This window comes from Neomonachus schauinslandi, chromosome 4, assembly GCF_002201575.2.
Source record: "Neomonachus schauinslandi chromosome 4, ASM220157v2, whole genome shotgun sequence".
In the NCBI taxonomy this organism is placed as follows: domain Eukaryota; kingdom Metazoa; phylum Chordata; class Mammalia; order Carnivora; family Phocidae; genus Neomonachus; species Neomonachus schauinslandi.
The window spans coordinates 103,985,301-104,006,210 of record NC_058406.1 but is presented as its reverse complement, the minus strand read 5'-3'; the positions used below and the strand labels follow the sequence as shown (position 1 = coordinate 104,006,210).

Genomic DNA, 20,910 nt, shown 5'->3' with positions numbered 1-20,910 from the left:
TTCTGCCTCATTTATCCTAGCAGTTAGAGCCTCCATTTTTTATTGCACCTCCTTAATAGCCTTTTTGATTTCAACTTGGTTAGATTTTAGTTCTTTTATTTCTCCAGAAAGGGTTTCTCTAATATCTTCCATGCTTTCTTCAAGCCCAGCTAGTATCTTTAAAATCATCATTCTGAACTCTAGTTCCGACATCTTACTAATGTCCGTATTGATTAGGTCCCTGGCAGTTGGTACTACCTCTTGTTCTTTTTTTTGAGGTTATTTTTTCCGTCTTGTCATTTTGTCCAGAGGAGAAAAGATGAATGAGAGAAGAAAATGTTAACAGGGTAAAAACGTCCCCAGAAAATATACTCTAAGCATATTAGAAAAGACCTGAAAACTGGGGGGACAAAAAGGGAAAGGAAGAAAAAAGAGTAAGAAAAAAAAAGAAAAAGATAGAAACAAATAAACAAAACCAAAACAGAACAATACAAAAACAGAATATGATCAAATATGATCAGGCTGGTGCATAGATTAGTGCCACACTCTAGATTTTGGGTGTATATTGGTCTGTTAGAAGAAAGTGCCTCCCAAAATTTTAAAGAAAGAAAAACTTATGTATGTACAAAATAAGGGTTAATACAATGAAGGGATGGAATATGACTGTAAAGATGAAAATTATAAAAGATTTTATAAAAGGAATTGATAAGAAGTTGTTTGAAAAAAGAAAGAAGAGGATTTAAAAAAAGAAAAAAAAAAGGGAGAGAATGTGGTCAGGCAGGAGACTAGAACAAAGCCATACACTAGAGATTCAGGGTATATTTTGGTCTGTTAGAAGAAACCATATCCCAAAATTTTAAAGAGAGAACAACTTATATATAGAGACCAAAAATAAGGTTAACTACTATGAAGGGATAGAATATGACTCTAAAAATGAAAAATAAAAAAGATTTTTATTTTTTTTTTTATTTAAAGATTTTATTTATTTGACAGAGAGAGACACAGCGAGAGAGGGAACACAAGCAGAGGGAGTGGGAGGGGGAGAAGCAGGCCTCCCGCTGAGCAGGGAGCCCGATGTGGGACTCGATCCCAGGACCCTGGGATCATGACCTGAGCCGAAGGCAGACGCTTAACGACTGAGCCACCCAGGCGCCCCTAAAAAAGATTTTTAAAAAAAGGGATTGATAAGATGTTGTTTGAAACAGGGAAAAAGAAAAATTCAAAAAAAAAAAAAAGAAGAAAGAAAGTTAAAAAAAAATTAACTTTGAAAGACTAAAGAATCATGGGGGGAAAGCCATGAATTCTAAGTGCTGTATTCCCCTAGCTCTGGAGTTCTGCCGTTCTCATTGATCGGTAAACTTGGTCTTGGCTGGCTGTTCTTGCTGATCTTCTGGGGGAGGGGCCTGTTGCCGTGGTTCTCAGATGTCTTTGCTGGAGGCAGAATTGCCCCACCCTTGCTGGGTCAGGCTGAGTAGTCTGCTCGGGTTTGCTCTTGGGAGCTTTTGTTCCCGGCAAGCTTTCCCTTCAGCTTTGGAGGACAACAGTGAAAATGGCGACCTCCCAATCTCCACCCTGGAGGAGCCGAGAACTCGGGGCCCCACTCCTCAGTGAGCCCCCAGAGAAAAGCAGTCAATCACGCTCATCTCCTCAGTCTTCGGCCGCACTCTGTGCTCACCTGGCCTGTGACCGAGTGTTTCTATCTCTGGCACATGACCCATGTGGAGTCTCCAAACCCAGCAGATCCCTGCAGTGCACTCCCGCACCACTCCTCCCAGGGGAGGAAGGGGAGTCTCCCAGGATCTGCCACTTGTTGGGCCCCTGCTGGAAGAGCAGTGGCCTGACTGTGCTGTGGGTCACAGTTTATGGCAACCATGAGCTGAGAGCCCACTCCTCAGCTCCGTCTCTGCAGCCGGCTTCCCCGCTCCGATACCTGGGAGCTCTGCCACACTCAGGCACCCCCGGTCTTTCTGTGACCCCTAGGGTCCTGAGACCACACTGTCCCAGCAAGGGTTCCAGCCCCCACTTACCCACTGGAGCAACATCCCTCAGCGGAGCAGACTTCTAAAAGTTCTGATTTTGTGCTCCGCTGCTCTATCACTTGCCAGATTTGGCCGACAGGAGGTCCCCTCCCCCACCATCTATCTTCCCAAATATCGCTTCAGATTCACTTGTTCGCACATCCTACCTTCCAGAAAGTGGTCGCTTTTGTGTTCACAGAGTTGCTGCTATTCTTTTCTTTGATCTCCTGTTGAGTTTGTAGGTGTTCATAATGGTTTGAACCCTATCCAGCTGAATTCCCGGGACCAGACAAAATTTAGGTCTCCTACTCCTCTGTCATCTTGCTCCTCTAATCCTATTTATTTATTTTTAATTTTATTATGTTATGTTAATCACCATACATCATTAGTTTTTGACATATTGTTCCATGATTCATTGTTTGCATATAACACCCAGTGCTCCATTCAGTACGTGCCCTCTTTAATCCCCATCACTAGGCTAACCCATCCCCCCCACCCCCCTGCCCTCTAGAACCCTCAGTTTATTTCTCAGAGTCCATAGTCTCTCGTGGTTCATCTCCCCCTCCGATTTCCCCCCTTTCATTTTCCCCTTCCTGCTATCTTCTTCTTCTTTTTTTTTTTTTAAACATATAATATATTATTTGTTTTAGAGGTACTGGGTATTCTCTTTTAAACTCTTCATCTCTTAGCTCCACGACTGGGGACACTCAAAGCTTGGCCCAGCTTCTTTCAAAATATCTACTATTCACAAAATTCTCTGCAAGCTCAGCTTAGAGGGTGATCACTCCATGCCCCCAAGTTCATATGGATCAGTCAAAGCATACACCAATTTTGATGCAGAGTGTGAGGCTCTGAACATTGAAATGGCCATCAAGACCACAGGTGTGGATGAGGTCACTACTGTCGACATTTTGACCAACCACAGCAATGAATAGGGACAGTATATTGCCTTCACCTACGAGAGAAGGACCAAAAAGGAACTTGCATCAGCACTGAAGCCAGCCTTGTCTGGAAACCTGGGGACCATGATTTGGGGCCTATTGAAAACACCTGCTCAGTATGATGCTTCTGAACTGAAAGCCTCCATGAAGGGGCTGGAGACTGATGAGGACTCCCTCACTGAGACCATCTACTCAAGGACCAACCAGGAGCTTCAGGAAATTAACAGAGTCTACAAGAAAATGTACAAGACTGATCTGGAGAAGGACCTCTTTTCTGACACAACTGGTGACTTCTGCAAGCTGATGGTTGCCCTCGCAAAGGGTAGAAGAGCAGAGGATGGCTCTGTCACTGATTATGAACTGATCGACCAGGACACCCAGAATCCCTATGATGGAGTGAAGAGGAAAGGAACTGATGTGCCCAAGTGGATTAGCATCATGACCAAGCAAAGTGTGTGTCATCTCCAGAAAGTATTTGAAAGGTACAAAAGCTACAGCCCATATAACATGCTGAAGAGCATCAAGAAGGAGGTCAAAGGAGACCTGGAAAATGCTTTCCTGAACCTGGTCCAGTGCATTCAGAACAAGCCCCTCTATTTTGCTGACCAAATGTATGACTCCATGAAGGGCAAGGGGACTCACAATAAAGTCCTGATTGAATCATGTTCTCTCCCAGGAAGTGGACATGTTGCAAATCAGGTCTGATTTCAACGGAAAGTATGGCAAGTGACTATACTACTGCATCCAGCAAGACACCAAGGGCAACTACCAGAGAGTGCTGATGTACCTGTGTGGTGAGGATGACTGAAGCCCAGAACAGCATGAGCATCCAGGAGTGGTGCTCCTTTGTTTCCAGCTAACAGTTATAGAAAATAGCTTGTGACTATCAGTCCCCTTGTGCCCATCCCTGTGAGGATGACATTAGCACTGCCCCCTCCCCATCCTTATTTCAGTTGCCTAAGCACTCCCTGCCTCTGATGTCTAGTCTCTCCTTTTAGCCAAAGAAATGAACATCCCAAGGAGTTGGAAGTGAAATCTATATGTAAAACACTTTGCCTCTTGTGTACTGTGTCATAAACAAATGAATAAACTGAATTTTTACTCTATAAACAAACAAACCAAAAAACCTCTTCATCTCTCTTGGATTTCAGATCTCTCTTGCATGGACATATTCTACCACTCTCAGTTCAAGGATCACTGTTATTGAGCAAATATACATCAAGGATCTGTTAAGTCAATATGGAAGACACAAGACAGTTTAAGGGATGATAGATGTCCACAAGGAACCAGTGATTGCAAAAAGACCCTTCTCTGAGATTTATTTTATACAGGACTAATGTCAATTTAAATGTGTAATTTAAGAAACAAAACAAATGAGCAAAGGAAAAAAAGAGAGAGAGACAAACCAACAGACTCTTAACTATAGAGAACAAACTAATGTTTACCAGGGGGAAGGTGGGTGGGGGGGATGGGTTAAAGAGGTGATGGGGATTAAAGAGTACACTCATCATGATAAAAATAAGATAAAATAAAATAAATAAAATTGGAAGTTGCTAACACAAGCAGAAATAAATGCTTGGAAAGGTTGGGAAATAAACAGTAAAGAAAGGTGGAGATTCGATAGATCAGAATATGATTATAAATAAATCAGACCATTTCATAAAAGGTGGCTCCTCCTGAGCATGTCTCTTCAGCTGATTGCTATAATATAGTTACTCTCTTGACCTCCAGTATCCTGCCAGATCCTCTGGTCCATATCCTACTTGTATCTTTGGTAAACTAGGTAAGAAGGAATCCATCCAACTACTCCTATTCAGTGTAAACCAAGTAGAAATCTAGAAATGTGCTCTGAGGCATAACACTACTAGATGCTTAGATAATTTTTCTTTATTTTAGGTCCTCTGTTATCACAAGGTTCTATATAAAGATGAAATTGGGGACAGAGATGTGCCTTCTCTGAGATTGCTCTGTATTCTCTTGCATTGCTGCATTGTACAGCCCTAAGACATGGTAGGCCAAAAGAGGGTCAGCATTACTGATAGTGTCTACTATGTTCAGAGAGCTTTATCTAAATATCATATTGCTCTTACTATGGAACAGATGAGTCATACTGCCTCTTGCACTGTTGAATCTAAAGATGCAGTAAATTCTTGTGTCCTCCTACTCCTTTTGGATATATGTTAATTTAGACAAGTCTTCAGTGAGATAGAAGCTGATCGAAGGAGACCAATTCTATGATTCTCTATTATCTAGATTAGTGATGGCTAAATTCTAATCCAGTGATTCACTGAATTCTAATTTAATGATTCCATTTATTCAGGTAGTATTTATTGAATTCTACCATTAAGTGCTTTGATACATGCTAGAGACACAAAGATGAATAAGCTGTGGAGATACAGAAATGAATATACTTCCCTCACAAAGATTATTCATCACATGAGATAATCCCATAAAGGCCAACTATAATCTAGTATATTCCATGCTATATGTAGAACAATGAGCTAAACACACAAAGGAAACAATGTGAACAATGTGGTAAGGAAAAATGAGGGACAATTTACAGAGATAAAAATATTAATTTGTTCATTCATGCAACAGATATTAATAAGTGCCTACCTACTATAAACTAGGCTTTATTCTAGTTTCTGAGTTTACAGTAGAGGACAAGACAGACAAAATCACTCTCTCAGAGAGCTTACACATTCTGTAAGGGGAGACAGACACTAAACAAATGACAAATGGTAATAAATGCTATAAAGAAAATAAAGGTATCACCATGTCTAGGTAGGAAGGAAAGTTACTTGTATGAGGCACCATTTGAGCAGAGACCAGAATACAAACAGAAGTCAGCAATGCAGAAAACAAAGAACCAACAATCAAGTCAAAGATCAAGGTCCTCAGGAAGGTACAGGCTGAACAAACAGGACATTATTTTGAGCTGAAAAGTCAGTGTGTCTACAGCATGATCAACAAGGGGAGTAAAGGTACAAAATAAGATCAAAGAGTTTGATGGAGGTCAAATCACAAAAAGAATAATAGCAAGGAGTTTGTCTGCTATTCTAATATGATGAAAAGCTCCTGGAGAGTTTTGAGCAGGAAAGTAACACTCTTGACTTGCATGTTTAAAACTTCAGGCTGATTTCTGTGTGTACAGCAGATTGTGAGACAAAGCAAGAATAAAAAGGAGACTAATTGCAATAGTCTTTTTTTTCATTTTTATTATTTTTTAATTTTTTTATTATGTTATGTTAGTCACCATACAGTACATCATTAGTTTTTTATGTAGTATTCCATGATTCATTGTTTGTGTATAACCCCAGTGCTCCATGCAATACGTGCCCTCCTTAATACCCATCACCGAGCTAACCCATCCCCTGACCCTCCTCTCCTCTAAAACCCTCAGTTTGTTTCCCAGAGTCCACAGTCTTTCATGGTTGGTCTCCCCCTCTGATCCCCCCCCCCTTTATTTTGCAATAGTCTTGATAACTCAGGGTCTCATGAAAGTCATGCAACTGTTTGTGGAGAGTCTGGTTCTTTCTGTGGACCATCAAGATCAAGTATAAGAGAAAGACAAAGATCCTTCCATGAACACACAGGACACAGATCTAGAGACTCAGCCTGGACATGGACAATCATCATCTGGGTGCAGAGCAAGCAGACATCAAAGATCCAGTTTTGTTCATCCAATCAGGCTAGGGAGAGTGAAGGACAATCAGAAGATTCAGAGAGGGCATCAGTAGCAACTCATGGACAGTGGATGTAGACATGTGAAATATGGGTCTAGCACAGAGGAAGACAAGGAGATAGGGCCATAGAGTCAGAATTTCATTGGGGCCAAAAAGTCACTCATGGGCAGTCAGGATTCAACCCAACAAGCAGACAAGCCTCTCACTTGGGGCAGACAGGAAAGTACACTAGATACTGAGGATTTCATCATGACCAGACATCCACTAAGGGGGTTTGGGTCTACGAATGAGGAATTTAGGTCTGGCACAATAGGAAAACATGTGTCAAGCCACCAACAATCAAAAAAGAGCTCCAGACACTCATGGTCAGCTTATAGACAAACTTCATCTACACAGTCTGATCCTAGTAAAAAACAGACAGTGTGGATACAGTTATTGTCAGTTTAGAGGCAATAAAGAAGATTCAAATACAGAGTCAACATCAACCCATGGAAAGTCTGAGGAGAGCCACAGATAATTGGAAATTAGTAAAATAAGCCAAAAAGGATCCATCCATTAATATTCTGAAGACAAAGCATGAAATTCAAGGTCTAGTCAAATGGATGATGTCAACACATGGGCAGTCGGAATCCAATACCAAAAGAATAATTTATACAGCAAATGCTCTCTAGGAACAAATTAGTCATAATTATAATCAAGCAGGAGATGCCATACTCAGAAGCCAGACAATTCAAACTCAAGAGTAATTTGGGTCTAATAATATCCAGACAGTAGCATAAACAAAAGCAAAGATTGGGTTATAGCTACAAACATGTTAATTATGAAAGTGCTAGATATGACTATAGATAGTGTGAAAACAATAGAAACTCAGCCTTGATACCAGTCCACTGAAATTTAGGAATAGAAGTACAAACAAGCTTAGTCTTGAACAGTCAAGGCCTACCTCTGATCATGCAGGGCCCAGAGCAAAGATTTAACTTTGGATACTCAAGGATAAGCTATAAATTTAATTTGACACTCATGGTCAGTCTAGATCTAACATAGATGGAAGACCACCAACTACTTATAGCTAGTCCCCTGAATGACAGACAATTAGAATCCTGTCATTTTTTTATCTATGTCTTCCTCTCATGATCCATCATCCATTCCAACTAGAAAACAGGCACCCAGCAATGTACATTCTAGTGACTCTGAAGTTCGGTCAGGATATTCAAATAGAAAATGCTCATCTACTAGTGGACAGATGACTTCTGGTCATGAAGGACCAGGATTCAACTCAATGATACTGGAAGACAGAAACAAAGTAATATCCACTCAAGTGACTATATATATATATATATATATATATATATATATATACACACACACACACACACACACACACGCATATATATATACATACACTTACACACACACACACAGAATCAGCTCAAGTCCAGTACAGATAGAAAGCCAGGATGATGTCCAATGTCCAGGTGATCTTGGTATGAACAAAGGCAATCAAGTTCACAAAAGTGGGGACGCCTGGGTGGCTCAGTCAGTTAAGCATCTGCTTCGGCTCAGGTCATGATCCCAGAGTCCTGGGATTGAATCCTAAATCAGGCTTCTTGCTGAGTGGGGAGCCTGCTTCTCCCTCTGCCTGCCATTCCCCCCTGCTTGTGCGCTCGCTCTCTCTCTCTCTTTCTCTCACTGACATATAAATAAAATCTTCAAAAAAAAAAAAAGTTCACAAAAGTGGCGATCACATCTCCAGTTCTTACCAATCTAGTGACAGCAAAGGCCCAAAAAGAATAGGAGAATACAGGGCGCCTGGGTGGCTCAGTTGGTTAAGCGACTGCCTTCGGCTCAGGTCATGATCCTGGAGTCCCAGGATCGAGTCCCACATCAGGCTCCCTGCTCAGCAGGGAGTCTGCTTCTCCCTCTCCCGCTCCCCCCTCTTGTGCTCTCTCTCTCTCTCACTCTCTGTCTCAAATAAATAAATAAAATCTTTAAAAAAAAAAAGAATAGGAGAATACAACTATTACGAGTCATTTAGTACCAAAACCAAGGGACTTAGTGGAAGGTGTAGATAGGAATCTGGCCATAGTCAGCTGAGGGACAGTGGAAGGTACAGACAGGATGAGGATATTTATCAAGATGGCAGCTCTGAGACAACAGGTAACAATGGAAGCAAGCAAAAAGCAAGATTTGACTATTTTTTGTACCAACATTCCACTCTATAAATACATCCACAAACAAAGGGATCATTATCTTAAGACACCAACAGAAGATGAACTAAATGAAGACATGAGAAGAAAAACATAAAGCACAGGAATTTATTGTAAAAACTTCTTTTTGAGGACAGTTATCTCTCCTTTTCTTTAAATACGTAAATCTACTTTAATCCTTCTACTTAGTGTTAATCCTCTTTTAAAGGATAGTGTATATTTGTCCTCCTCAGCATATGTTAGCAGTGTAAGTTTAAATTTTAATAATATTATAAAAAATGTTGTTGTGTGGGGTTCATTAGAGTGTTAAAGATGAGAGTTCAAGTTCTAATGTTTCTGCAAATTTTGGTATTACACATGACTCTTTAAGATGTATTAGGTGTTACAGCATCATCACATCACTGTGACGGCAATTCCTTTGAGTTTACAGCCCAAGCGTCCAAGTCTCTGGTTTCAGACTATGCAGATGCATAAAAATTGCCAATAAAAATTTGTGAACAATATGTCTTGCCTCTTTCCTGCTCCATTACCCAACTTTATAAATGGTAAGACTGCAGACTGATCCAAAAATGCAGAGAACTAATGACAGAGCTCTGGAGAACAAAAACATTTAAGCACTGGCCAAGAAAGAGGAACCCTCAAAAAAGCCTGAAAGAGGAACCCTCAAAAAAGCCTGAAAGAGGGTGTGAAAATCAGATTGTAAAGTGTTGAAAAGTAAATGGAAGGTGAGGGACAGGGAGTGCTCAGTGCTCTTTTAAGGAGGTAGGTTATGAAGGAGTGGAAGAAGTTAGATAATGGGCATAAATTAGATGACAACTTATCATCACTCCCCTCATCTCAAGCTTTCTCTTTCTCTTTTATTGCTTTTCCTAGTATGTACACCACCATTCACACAGTCATCCAAGCCGGAGCCTTGATTACGTCCATTCCCTTGCCTCTCACCTGACTGATCTTCCTTGTTCACCTCATCTCCCTATGGTCAAGCATCACCATAGCAGTGAGTCATATCTTGTCTCTCCTCTACTCAAAACCCTGCAAAATAAATAAGCTGACTATGCAGTGTGTTAGAAGTACATGCCAAATGGAGTGGTCAGGGAAGATGATACTTGAACAAGCACTTGAGGGACATAAAGGATAAAACAAAGTGAATATTTGGGAGGAAAGCATTCCTGAAAACAGTCCTAAGGAAAGAGTATGCCTGGAGGTTTTGGTGAATAACAAGGAAGTACTATGGCTTCAGCAGAGTCCATGATGAGAAAGAGACCTGGAGGAGAGAAAGTCAAAGAGGAAATAGGGCCTGATCAGTGTCATACTCATCACATTCACACTAAAGTATCCAACCCTCTCAGAAAAAGGGAGAGAGAAACCAAGAAACAGAAACAGACTCTTAACTATAGAGAACACACTGGTGGTTACCAGAGAGGAGGTGGGTGGGGGGATGGGTGAAATAGGTGATGGGGATTAAGGAGTGCACTTGTCGTGATGAGCACTAGGTGATATATGGAATTGTTGAATCACTATATTGTATACCTGAAACTAATATTACACTATATGTTAACTAACTAGAATTTAAATAAAAACTTTTAAAAAGTATCCCTCCCCTCTCTCTCTCTCTCTCTGTCTCTGTCTCTCTCTCTCTCTCTCACACACACACACACACACACACACACACACACACACAGGCAAAGGCTCTAGATCTGACTTCCAACAACCAAGGACTCTATGTCTTAGCTCTTCCTTCCCCATACCTGAAGCTCAGCTGTCACCCCAATACCACCCATGCTAACAGGTGTTCTGCATCAGCTTTATAACACTTGGAGGGTCCCTGAGAACCACTTTCATCACTCTCCTCCAACTGTTTGCTATGATGGGCCAGATCTACATGCAGAAAGCCTCAGGTAGGCAGCAACAAGAGATACAGACTATGAATGGTCATGCCAACAAGAGCATTAAAAGGCAAATTAAGGAGATGAACACACACTAGAGAAAGATATTGACAGAATAAATAAGAGGACACAAGTAAGAATGAGCTCTGGGTTCCCAGCATCTGGAGCATTTTTTAGAACTTGGAGGAGCAAAGGGAAAATACCAACAGGAGAGAGAGAAACAGCTGAAGAGGAAGACCAATACTCAAGCAGAGTATGTTCCAGGGCCTGGGGCTGGAGCTAAAAGATATATCACCATGCCTGCCCCACTCCCTAGAGAATAGATACTAAGCTATAAAATTACATTTATTTTTGATTTTTTGAGATAAGAGAAAAATGACCCTTGCACCTAGGAAGAAGAATATGGAGGGAAACCGGTTTTAGCTAACTTCTTTCGACTTCCCTTAATCCAAAGTCATGAGCATCAACATTCTCTGTTTGTTATGTCCCTGGTTTTTATGTAGTTTCCTCATTCATAAAGACTAAGCTATGAAGAATTGCCAGGAAAGTCATGGGGGATGTGAGAGAAGAGGAAAGAAAGGGCAAGGAGGAAAAGAGTTTTCCTAAGACCCAGCAGATGGTGCTATAAGAACATTACCTTCTGGACAAGGGTGAAAGTGAGTGCCCTGGGGCAGGAAGAGAACTACACTGTTTATCTTCACCAGTTTTGATTCTTGGTTGTTTTTTTGTTTTGTTTTGTTTTAAGATTTTATTTATTTATTTGACACACAGAGAGAGAGAGAGAGAACAGGGGAAGCAGCAGGCAGAGGGAGAGGGAGAAGCAGGCTCCCCACTGAGCAGGGAGCCCGATGCGGGGCTCCATCCCAGGACCCTGATAAATAAATAAATAAAAGGAAAAAAAAAAAAAGGACCCTGAGATGAGGACCTGAGCCGAAGGCAGACGCTTAACGACTGAGCCACCCCGGCGCCCCGTGATTCTTGGTTGTTTTTTGTTGTTGTTTGCTGTTGTTGTTGTTTTAGGTCAAACACTTCATTCTTCAAGAACAGCCCCCCAAACCCTGCCTTTTCTAAGACATGAATAGTCCCGTATTCTCTGGCTACTCCTAGGAAGAAGCAAATTTGAGTGTGAATCCCATCTTTTCCACTTAATAACTAAGTGACTTAAAACAAGTTACATATTTTCTCTGAGCCTCAGTTTTATCATCTGCAAAATGGAGGTAAAAACCCTACGTCATATAGCGGTTGTGAGGATTAATAAAATGATGAACGTAAGTGTGCAAAGCACTGTGCTTGGCATAAAGGAGAACGTAATTTTCTTCTGCCAAAATGCGGAGGTACTAAAAAACCTAGAATGTGGCACATAGCATAAGAAATTTCTTTTCCTGGGGTGCCTGGGTGGCTCAGTCGTTAAGCGTCTGCCTTCAGCTCGGGTCATGATCCCAGGGTTCTGGGATGGAGCCCTGCATTAGGCTCCCTGCTCGGCGGGAAGCCTGCTTTTCCCTATCCCACTGCCCCTGCATGTGTTCCCTCTCTCCCTGTCTCTCTGTCTGTCAAATAAATAAATTAAATTAAATTTTAAAAAAAAGAAATTTCTTTTCCCAAACACTGTCATCTCCAAGGGGAAAACCATGAACCAGACTTATGAGGCAGGAGTCTTCATGCCCACCCTTTTACTGTGGAGCACATACTCTGGTAAAATCATGACTCTCTGGTTGGCAAAGGATTTTTGTGATAATCTAGTCCAACTCTTACATTAGTAATGTTCAAAAGGGAATGAAGATGCCAAAACACACATTGAATATGCCTCTTATTTTCAGGACATGAACCCCGGAAATAAAGTCCAACAAATCTCTGGTTGGTGATGTTGGAGGATATTCAGAAAATGTAGCCCTGAAAGGGTTAAAACTGTTTCTATGATACATGGAAATTTCTTTAATGCCCATCACAATTAGTTCAATTACTTTGCAAAGAGCTCAATGCATTTTCAGTCAATGCAGAGGTTAAAACTTCTTCCTTACATAAAGTCAAACTTTACCTCTCTTTCACAAGTGCCCAAAGGTCCCTTGTTCTGTTCCCTTTCCCTACCACCTCATGCACACTGACACTCACAAACAGACCTGCACACTTCTCTCTCCCACAGGAATTCATGGTTCTGCTGCCCCACACTTCCCAGCCCTTCTCTTCCCTCTGAGACTCTCCTCTCCTGGGGAATCTTCCTGACAAGCAAATGCATAGGAGGGTCAGGATTCACATTCATCCATTGTGACATGTGAAAGTAAGAAATTTAAATTGCCTATCATATGATCTCATTGATATGTGGAAATATTATAGGGGAAGGGAGGGAATAATGAAACAAGACAAAACCAGAGAGGGAGACAAACCATAAGAGACTCTTAATTTCAGGAAACAAACTGAGGGTTGCTGAAGTGATGGGGGGTGAGAGGGATGGGGTGGCCAGGTGATGGACATTGGGGAGGGTATGTACTATGGTGAGCGCTGTGAATTATATAAGACTGATGAATCACAGATCTGTACCCCTGAAACAAATAATACATTATATGTTAATAAAAAAAGAAATTTAAATTGTCAATAATTCAGTGTCAATAAATAAGTTTTACTGAAACACAGGCATGCTCATTTGTTTACCTATCATCTATGAATGCTTTCATGCTACCAGATCATAGCTGAGTAGCTGCAAAAAAGACTGTCCCACAAAGCCTAAAAGATATACTATCTTTCCCTTTACAGAAAAATTGTGCTAACCCCTCATTTAGGAGAACACTGGCTCCAAGAGCATGTTTCACCTGGAATAGTCTTTACCAGCAACCCCCTCTTCCCTCTGTGGCAACAACTGTCTCCTACAGGAAATTAGTCTTCACTCAGCAAACTCTACCTCCCCTGCACTCCCACAGTCTCAGTCACACCTTCAAAAAGCTCCCTCCTCTGATGGAAGCATGACAATCTGGCCCAAATCAGGAATCCAGAGGAAACACAGCCACAGAATGGATACTGACTCTGCAGCCCTCTGGGTACTTCTTAGAGGAAAACAGTGTCATAATGGTTGAATTTGGAATCATGTAATTTATCATTTACTAATAGTTGTTACCACTCCTTCCCAAATCCTAATGACTATATCGCACAAGCTTCAAGTCTATGTGACTTCACCCAGCTTCAATGACATTCGTGCTATACATACAATTCACAGTGGATGAAATGCAGAGTAAGGTCGCAGGGATAAGCAGAAAGCCACTTGTTGATTCCCAATGTTAAGATTCAGTTTCTATTCAGGTGAAATCATGTCCTCTGAGGTAAAGATGGCAAGAGAGAGGGTAGACCCCAATCCTGTGAAAAAGTAGAAGTTGGTCAATGCCAAGTACTATAGTCATGACCCTCACTCTTCTTTCAATTTAATTTGACATTTACTGGGGACTTTTATGAGCCAAGCAATGTGCTGAGTCCCCCAGTGATATAGGTAATAATAATGCCCATTCCCTATTCTCAAGGAACTCACAGGATAGAAGTGATATAAACACATAGACAGATACATATGGTGTGCATACACATCCATTGGTAAGAAAGGATATACACCAAATAACTATTGTTGTAGCTATTTCTGGGTAGGAAGGTTATTTCATTTGCCTTGCTTTGCTTATCTGTATTTTGTAATTTTTTATATTAAACATTAATTACAATATTAAAACAATTTTAAAATATTTTATAATATAGAATGATTGATACTACAATAAAACTATGAATAAGGTACACAATTATAACTCTCTTGAGTAATTCAAGAAATATTTCCTACAGGATATCTAAAGTAGGTTTTGAAAAATGAATAGCAGTTCACTAGGCAGATAATGAGGAAAGATATTCCAAGAAAAAACATGAAATAGGATGGTATATTCAGGAAGGCTTAAGTAATTAATTACTGGTGAAGCATAAAGAACAGGGAGAGAAGAGATGGGGCTAGAAAGAAGCCACAGTCCAGATCATGAATAACCTTGGATACCATGCTAAAGAGCATGGATTTCTTTCTAAGGTTATATAGTGGTTAAAATGAAAGCTACATTGATGAATGGCCACTAAGGTATATAGTAAATAAGATTAGGTAAAGAGACAAGAAGGCCTCTACAGTCATTATCGATTCAAGAGGAATGGTAATAATATCATGGGTAATAATATCATGGATGATACTTTGGCTGGAAATCCATACAAGAAAATGTAGCTCAAAATGAGAGAGTTTGACTGCATGATCCTTAAGGTTCCTTTTAAACATCAGATTCCATGATTCTTGGACATTCGGTCCCTGATGTTTCTGCACACATTCCATTCAACTTCAATTAAAGTCCATATAATTGGTTATCAATGCATTATGCTAGATACTTTGTTGAATACACAAAGAGGTCTTTCTGCAGTGTCCAGAGACTCTGGCAGGTGGGGCTGATACTAGCCCAGATTTGGGAACTGCTAATGCAATCTCAGGTGAACATGTAAGGAAGTAAGAAGGCAAACACCTCGGAGGTGGAGATGGAGGTGGAGGCAGAGCTGGGCTTATTTGGAAGTGAATCAGAACATCTCAAAGAGGAGCTCCTCCCTAAGATGGACCATTATTTCCTCTATAAAAAGGCCACTATCCCCAACTAGCAGCACCCTGTAAGCTGCTCCAGTCTCATCCTACTTGTTTCTCTGGTGAACTAGGTAAGTGAACAGGAGTACTTTGGGCTACAAATTACAAGAATCCAGTATGTGCTCTAAGGCAAAGAGGCACTGGATACCAGGCTTCTTTTTAATGTACTTTGGGGACTTTGATAAAATTTTAACTTTATTGAGAAGGAAAAGAGATGACTGGGAATGACAGTACCTTCTCTCTTCAGGGTCATTTCCTTGAAGATCATGGGGCTTTAATTATCACTAGGCAGGTTGCTTCCTAAACTACTGAGTTTTTTCTCTCTGTTGTATAATCAGTAAAGCCTGAGAGTCAGTCCCTGTTTGGAGAATGAAAACAGAAGTGGGCCTGATAGCACCTGCCTCCAGCTCCATATCACCTAGGCCTGTAGTTGCCCACTTTGTGTACTTTCTCTGGCCTACAAGTTTTGAGGGTCTAGCTTAGCCACTGGTATCCCTTGGTTGGAGTCAGGCATACCATGTGGATGATGGAACTGTCCCTCTTCAGTGATGGTTGGCACCTAGAGAGGAATTGAGGAAGTGGGTAGATTGGCACACCCAGTATTTCTCTAGCTCCAGAACAATGCTCATAAAATTATCCCTGGTAGAGGTGGGGAGCTCAAAACAGGAAGTCTTTGCTCCCACATTCGTTCAGGAATGAAAATAAGAGATATAGATTCTGTTCCTAATTTCATCACTCTCTTGCTACATGGCTTGAACAAGTCTTTCAACTCTGGATTGGTTCTTGATTTCAAAAGATGAAATTAATCATGCTCGATTAATTCTGAACAAATATTACAAATGATTGGAACTATTTATGTTTTTAAACAAGAAAAAGGAATAATAAAAGGTGGTCTCTCTCCTTTTTTTCCTTTAGGTTAAATTTACAAAAAAAATGCCTAAACTCCTAAAAAGTATCGTCACTGTCATTGAGCTTTTCTACCAATATGCCACCCAGGATGGGGAGTGTGACATGTTGAACAAGGCAGAACTGAAAGAACTTTTGGAAAATGAGTTTCATCAAATTCTGAAGGTAAGAATTCCAGGTCAGGACTGAAGACAGCTGCAATTCTCTTTTTCACCCCTTCGTACCTTTTTGTCACATGTGTCAAACTCCTACAGGACTCTCTCTACTTGGTGATAGAAAACCGGGTTTGGTAAAGGCTTGAAATACGATCAAAAGTTGACCCACATGGTTTCCAAAACATGACCAAGGGATGTGATCCTGCTGAACAGACAAAATCCATAGATTATATAATGTCCTGTGTAATTCTTATGGAATAAAAAATTAAGATGGTTCTCAGAAAAAAAAGTACGTAAAATGCATCTTCTTTCCTTTATTTGTAGTTCTTCAGCCCAGAACATCCTGACCACTGCCCATTTCTGAGATTGTGAAACTACAAGGCCTCAGTTCAGGAAGTTAGCATCTTACTCCTAAATCATTAAATCTTAAAATGTCAGCTCTGAAAATAAATATTTGGGAGCTTAGATCTAGCTCTTGATTGTCAATTCATTATATTCAGCTGCCTACTAAATATTTCTTATTTGGACTCCTAAGGGTGTAATTCGGTGTGTCAGATATGAAACCATGTTCCCTCCAAACTCTATCCTCCTATTTGCCCAAGGCAGAAATCTGGTTCCATTCATGGCTTCTTCTCTCAGCAAGCACCTCCATCCTCCACCCTCCATCTAATTCATCAATAGTCTCTCAAAACAGCCCATTTCTCTCCATCACTATTGCTAGTCCTCTAGCTCAGGCCACCTTCTATTTCTAATCTCAGCCATAAGTGTAAATCTAATCTTTTCACAGCTCAATTCAAAATCCTTCAAAAGCTCCCTTTTTTTTTTTTTTTGACAGAGAGAGAGAGAGTGCTTATGCCAGGGGTGAGGGGGGGAAAGAGGAAGGGGCTGGGCTCCATCTCACAGCCCTGAGATCATGACCTGAGCTGAAACCAAGAGTCAGATGCTTAACCGACTGAGCCACCCAGGTGCCCCCAAAGCTCACAGCCTTTAAAATAAATAAAGTCCAAAGTTCCTTTACACAACTTAAAAGGCATGATCTGATCTCTATTTGTTTCTCCAGCAATATCTCTTGACTATTGAGACTCAAGATTTAATAATCCTGAATTTCTTTCAGTTCTTCATATGAGCCATACATCCTCTAACCTCCAGCTTTGTTCATATTGTTCCTTCTGCCTGGAACAATCTTTTGCCCTCTCTCCCTCCTTTCCTACCCCTTCATTTGGCTAAGTCTAACCCATACTTCAAAATACATCACTTTCTCTCATTAACCTTCCTTGAACCCCCACTGGTTCTCCTGTGGTGTACTTTCAGAAACATTATCACAATACACTGTAATTTTAAGTTTGTGTGTCTGTGCCACTAAATTTTAACTTCCATTTTGTCATAAAACAAACTTATTCACTGCTTTATCCCCTGTACCTAACTCAATGCTAAGCAGCTAGTAAGTGCACAATAAATCTTTGTTAAATAAATTAATTAATGAATTAATAGCTAGGAAAATTTAAGTCATATATAAGTATGCTAATCATTCATATCTGACCTATTCTTTTTTCATTTTTTAAAAATTCCTATTTATAAATTAGCTAATCACATCTGACCTATTTCTTACAAAATATAATCGATTTCCTTGTTCCCTAACATCTTCCATTTGCATCTTCTAGCAATTTCTCACTGCATTGTTCATTACATATTTCTTTCTTTCTTTCTGCTCAAGATAGAGCAGTCCTGCCTAAAGGACTAGGTGGCTGAGCTCCACCTAAGTAAGCCAAACATTCACATTTCTACAATCTTCTTTCAAATGGTTAGCTGGGTATGTAGTCCATAGTGACATAGCTGCCCCTTGTACCTTGTTCCTATACAGAATCCAGATGATCCAGACACTGTAGATATCATCATGCAAAATCTGGATCAAGACCATGACAAGAAAGTGGATTTCATTGAGTATCTTCTGATGATATTTAAACTGGCTCAGGCTTGTAATAAAATCATCGGCAAAGATCACTGCCAAGCTTCAGGGTCAAAGCAGAGAGACCACCATCACCAGCACCAAGAGGAACAAAGTGAAACAGAAGAGAAGGACAAAAGGCAAGGTCATTCAAGCCCAAGTACAGGCGAGAATAATTCCTATTCCAGGGGCTCCAGAAGAAGCATTAAACACAGGCCTGGGTCCAGCTCCAGAGAAATGGAGCATCAAGGAGGTTTATCTAGTTCAGAGCATAGGCAAAGCTCTGGGGAAAGAAGGAGAGAGTCAAGTTCAGGCCACTTCAAAGACAGTAAGAAAAACAGGCATGGCTCTCATCAACAAGAGAGGTCTGAGAGTCATTCTTCTGGTCAGAGGCAACATAGATCCAATTCAAGCGGTCAATCAGGACTTAGTAGACAACAAAAACAGTCTTCAAGCTATGAGGGATATGGGTCTGAATCAGGCCAGTCCATAAGCAATGGCAAAAATCAATCAAGCTCCTATGAGTCCTTTACTCAGAGAAAACATAGCAGCAGCCCTAGTCATCAGTCAGGAGGTTATGGAAGAAAAAATCATGGCTCTGTGTCAGGCCAGTCCTCTAATTATGGAAAATATGGACCTGGTTCTAATCAGTCTTCTAGTGAGAAATACCATGAGTCTAGCTCAGGATCCAGTTTAGGTGAATCATCAAGCTGTGGACAACATGGATTTAGATCAGGTCAGTCCTCTGGCTATGAACAACATAGATCTGGCTCAGGTCAATCTTCTGGCTTTGGGCAACATGGGTCTGGCTTAGGCCAATCTTCTAGTTACGGACAAAATAGTTCTACTTTAGGACAGTCATCAAGCTGTGGACACTATGGATCTGGCTCAAGTCAGTCTTATAGCCATAGCCAACATGGGTCCAGCTCAGGAGAGTCTTCTTGCTATGGACGACTTAGGTCTGGCTCAAGTCAATCTTCTGGCCACAGCCAACAGGGGTCTGGCTCAAGAGAGGCTTCTAGCTATGGACAACATAGGTCTGGCTCAAGTCGATCTTCTAGCCCCAGCCAACATAGGTCTGGATCAGGCCAGTCTTCTAGCTATGGACGACACAGATCTGGCTTAGGTCAGTCCTCTAGAAATGGTCATCACGGGTCTGGATCGGGTCAGTCTTCTGGCTTTGGGCAACATGAGTCTAGCTCAGGAGAGTCTTCTGGCACTGAGCATGGATCTGGCTTAGGTCAGTCATCAAGTTCTGGACAGCATAAATCTGGATATGGCCAACCCTCTAGCTATGGACAACATGGTTCTGCTTCTGGACAGTCATCAAGCTGTGGTCAACATGCATCTGGATCAGGACAGTCCTCTGGATATGGTTATCATGAATCTGGATCTGGTCAGTCTTCTAGCTATGGCCATCATGGGTGTGGATCAGGTCAATCTTCTAGCTTTGGGCAACATGGGTCTGGATCAGCTCAGTCTTCTGGCTTTGGGCAACATGGGTCTGGATCAGCTCAGTCTTCTGGCTTTGGGCAACATGGGTCTGGATCAGCTCAATCTTCTAGCTATGGTCACCATAGGTCTGGATCAGGACAGTCTTCTGGCCATGGTCAGTATGGTTCTGGCTCAGGTCAATCCACTAGCTATGGACAATACGGTTCTGCTTCAGGACAGACATCAAGCTGTAGTCAACATGAATCTGGTTTAGGCCAGTCTTCTAGCCATGGCCAACATAAATCTGGCTCAGGTCAGTCCTCTAGATACGGTTGTCATGAGTCTGGATCAGGTCAGTCTTCTGGCTTTGAGCAACATGAGTCTGGATCCAGTCAGTATTCTAGCTATGGCCAGCATGGGTCTGGATCAGGTCAGTCTTCTGGCTATGGCCAACATCGGTCTGGATCCAGTCAGTCTTCTAACTATGGTCAGCATAGGTCTGGCTCAGGACAGTCTTCTGGCTTTGGGCAACATGGGTCTGGATCAGGTCAATATTCTAGCTATGGTCATCATAGGTCTGGATCAGAACAGTCTTCTGGCCATGGTCAGTATGGTTCTGGCTCAAGTCAATCCTCTGGGTATGGACAATATGGTTCTGCTTCTGGACAGTCATCAAGCTATGGTCAACATGCATCTGGATCAGGCCAGTCTTCTGGCTATGGACAACACAGATTTGGCTCAGGTCAGTCCCCTTGGTATGGTCATCATGGGTCTGCATCAGGTCAATCTTCTGGCTTTGGGCAACATGAATCTAGCACAGGAGAGTCCTCTGGCACTGAGCATGGATCTGGCTTAGGTCAGTCATCAAGCTCTGGACAGCATGAGTCTGGATATAATCAGCCCTCTAATTATGGACAACATGGTTCTGCTTTTGGACAGTCATCAAGTAATGGTCAACATGCATCTGGATCAGGCCAGTCTTCTGGCTTTGGACAACATGAGTCTGGATCAGGTCAGTCTTCTGGCTGTGGACAACATGGGTCTGGATCTTGTCAGTCTTCTGGCTTTGATCAACATGGGTCTGGATCCAGTCAGTCTTCTAGTTATGGCCAACATGGGTCTGGCT

General features: G+C 41.4%; 1 protein-coding gene across 1 annotated transcript in view; it reads left to right on the top strand.

Moving 5' to 3' along the window:
- The window catches only part of LOC110578462 (hornerin-like), a 60,021-nt gene that overhangs the window by 37,563 nt on the left and 1,548 nt on the right, over positions 1 to 20,910 (top strand). Inside the window, exons 6-9 of the mRNA XM_044914349.1 lie at positions 2,687 to 2,890; positions 2,933 to 3,637; positions 16,260 to 16,415; positions 18,267 to 20,910. The exon at positions 18,267 to 20,910 is cut by the window's right edge and continues 1,548 nt beyond it. Of these exons, the coding sequence (XP_044770284.1) occupies positions 2,687 to 2,890; positions 2,933 to 3,637; positions 16,260 to 16,415; positions 18,267 to 20,910 (3,709 nt within the window). The remainder of the gene's footprint in view (positions 1 to 2,686; positions 2,891 to 2,932; positions 3,638 to 16,259; positions 16,416 to 18,266) is intronic.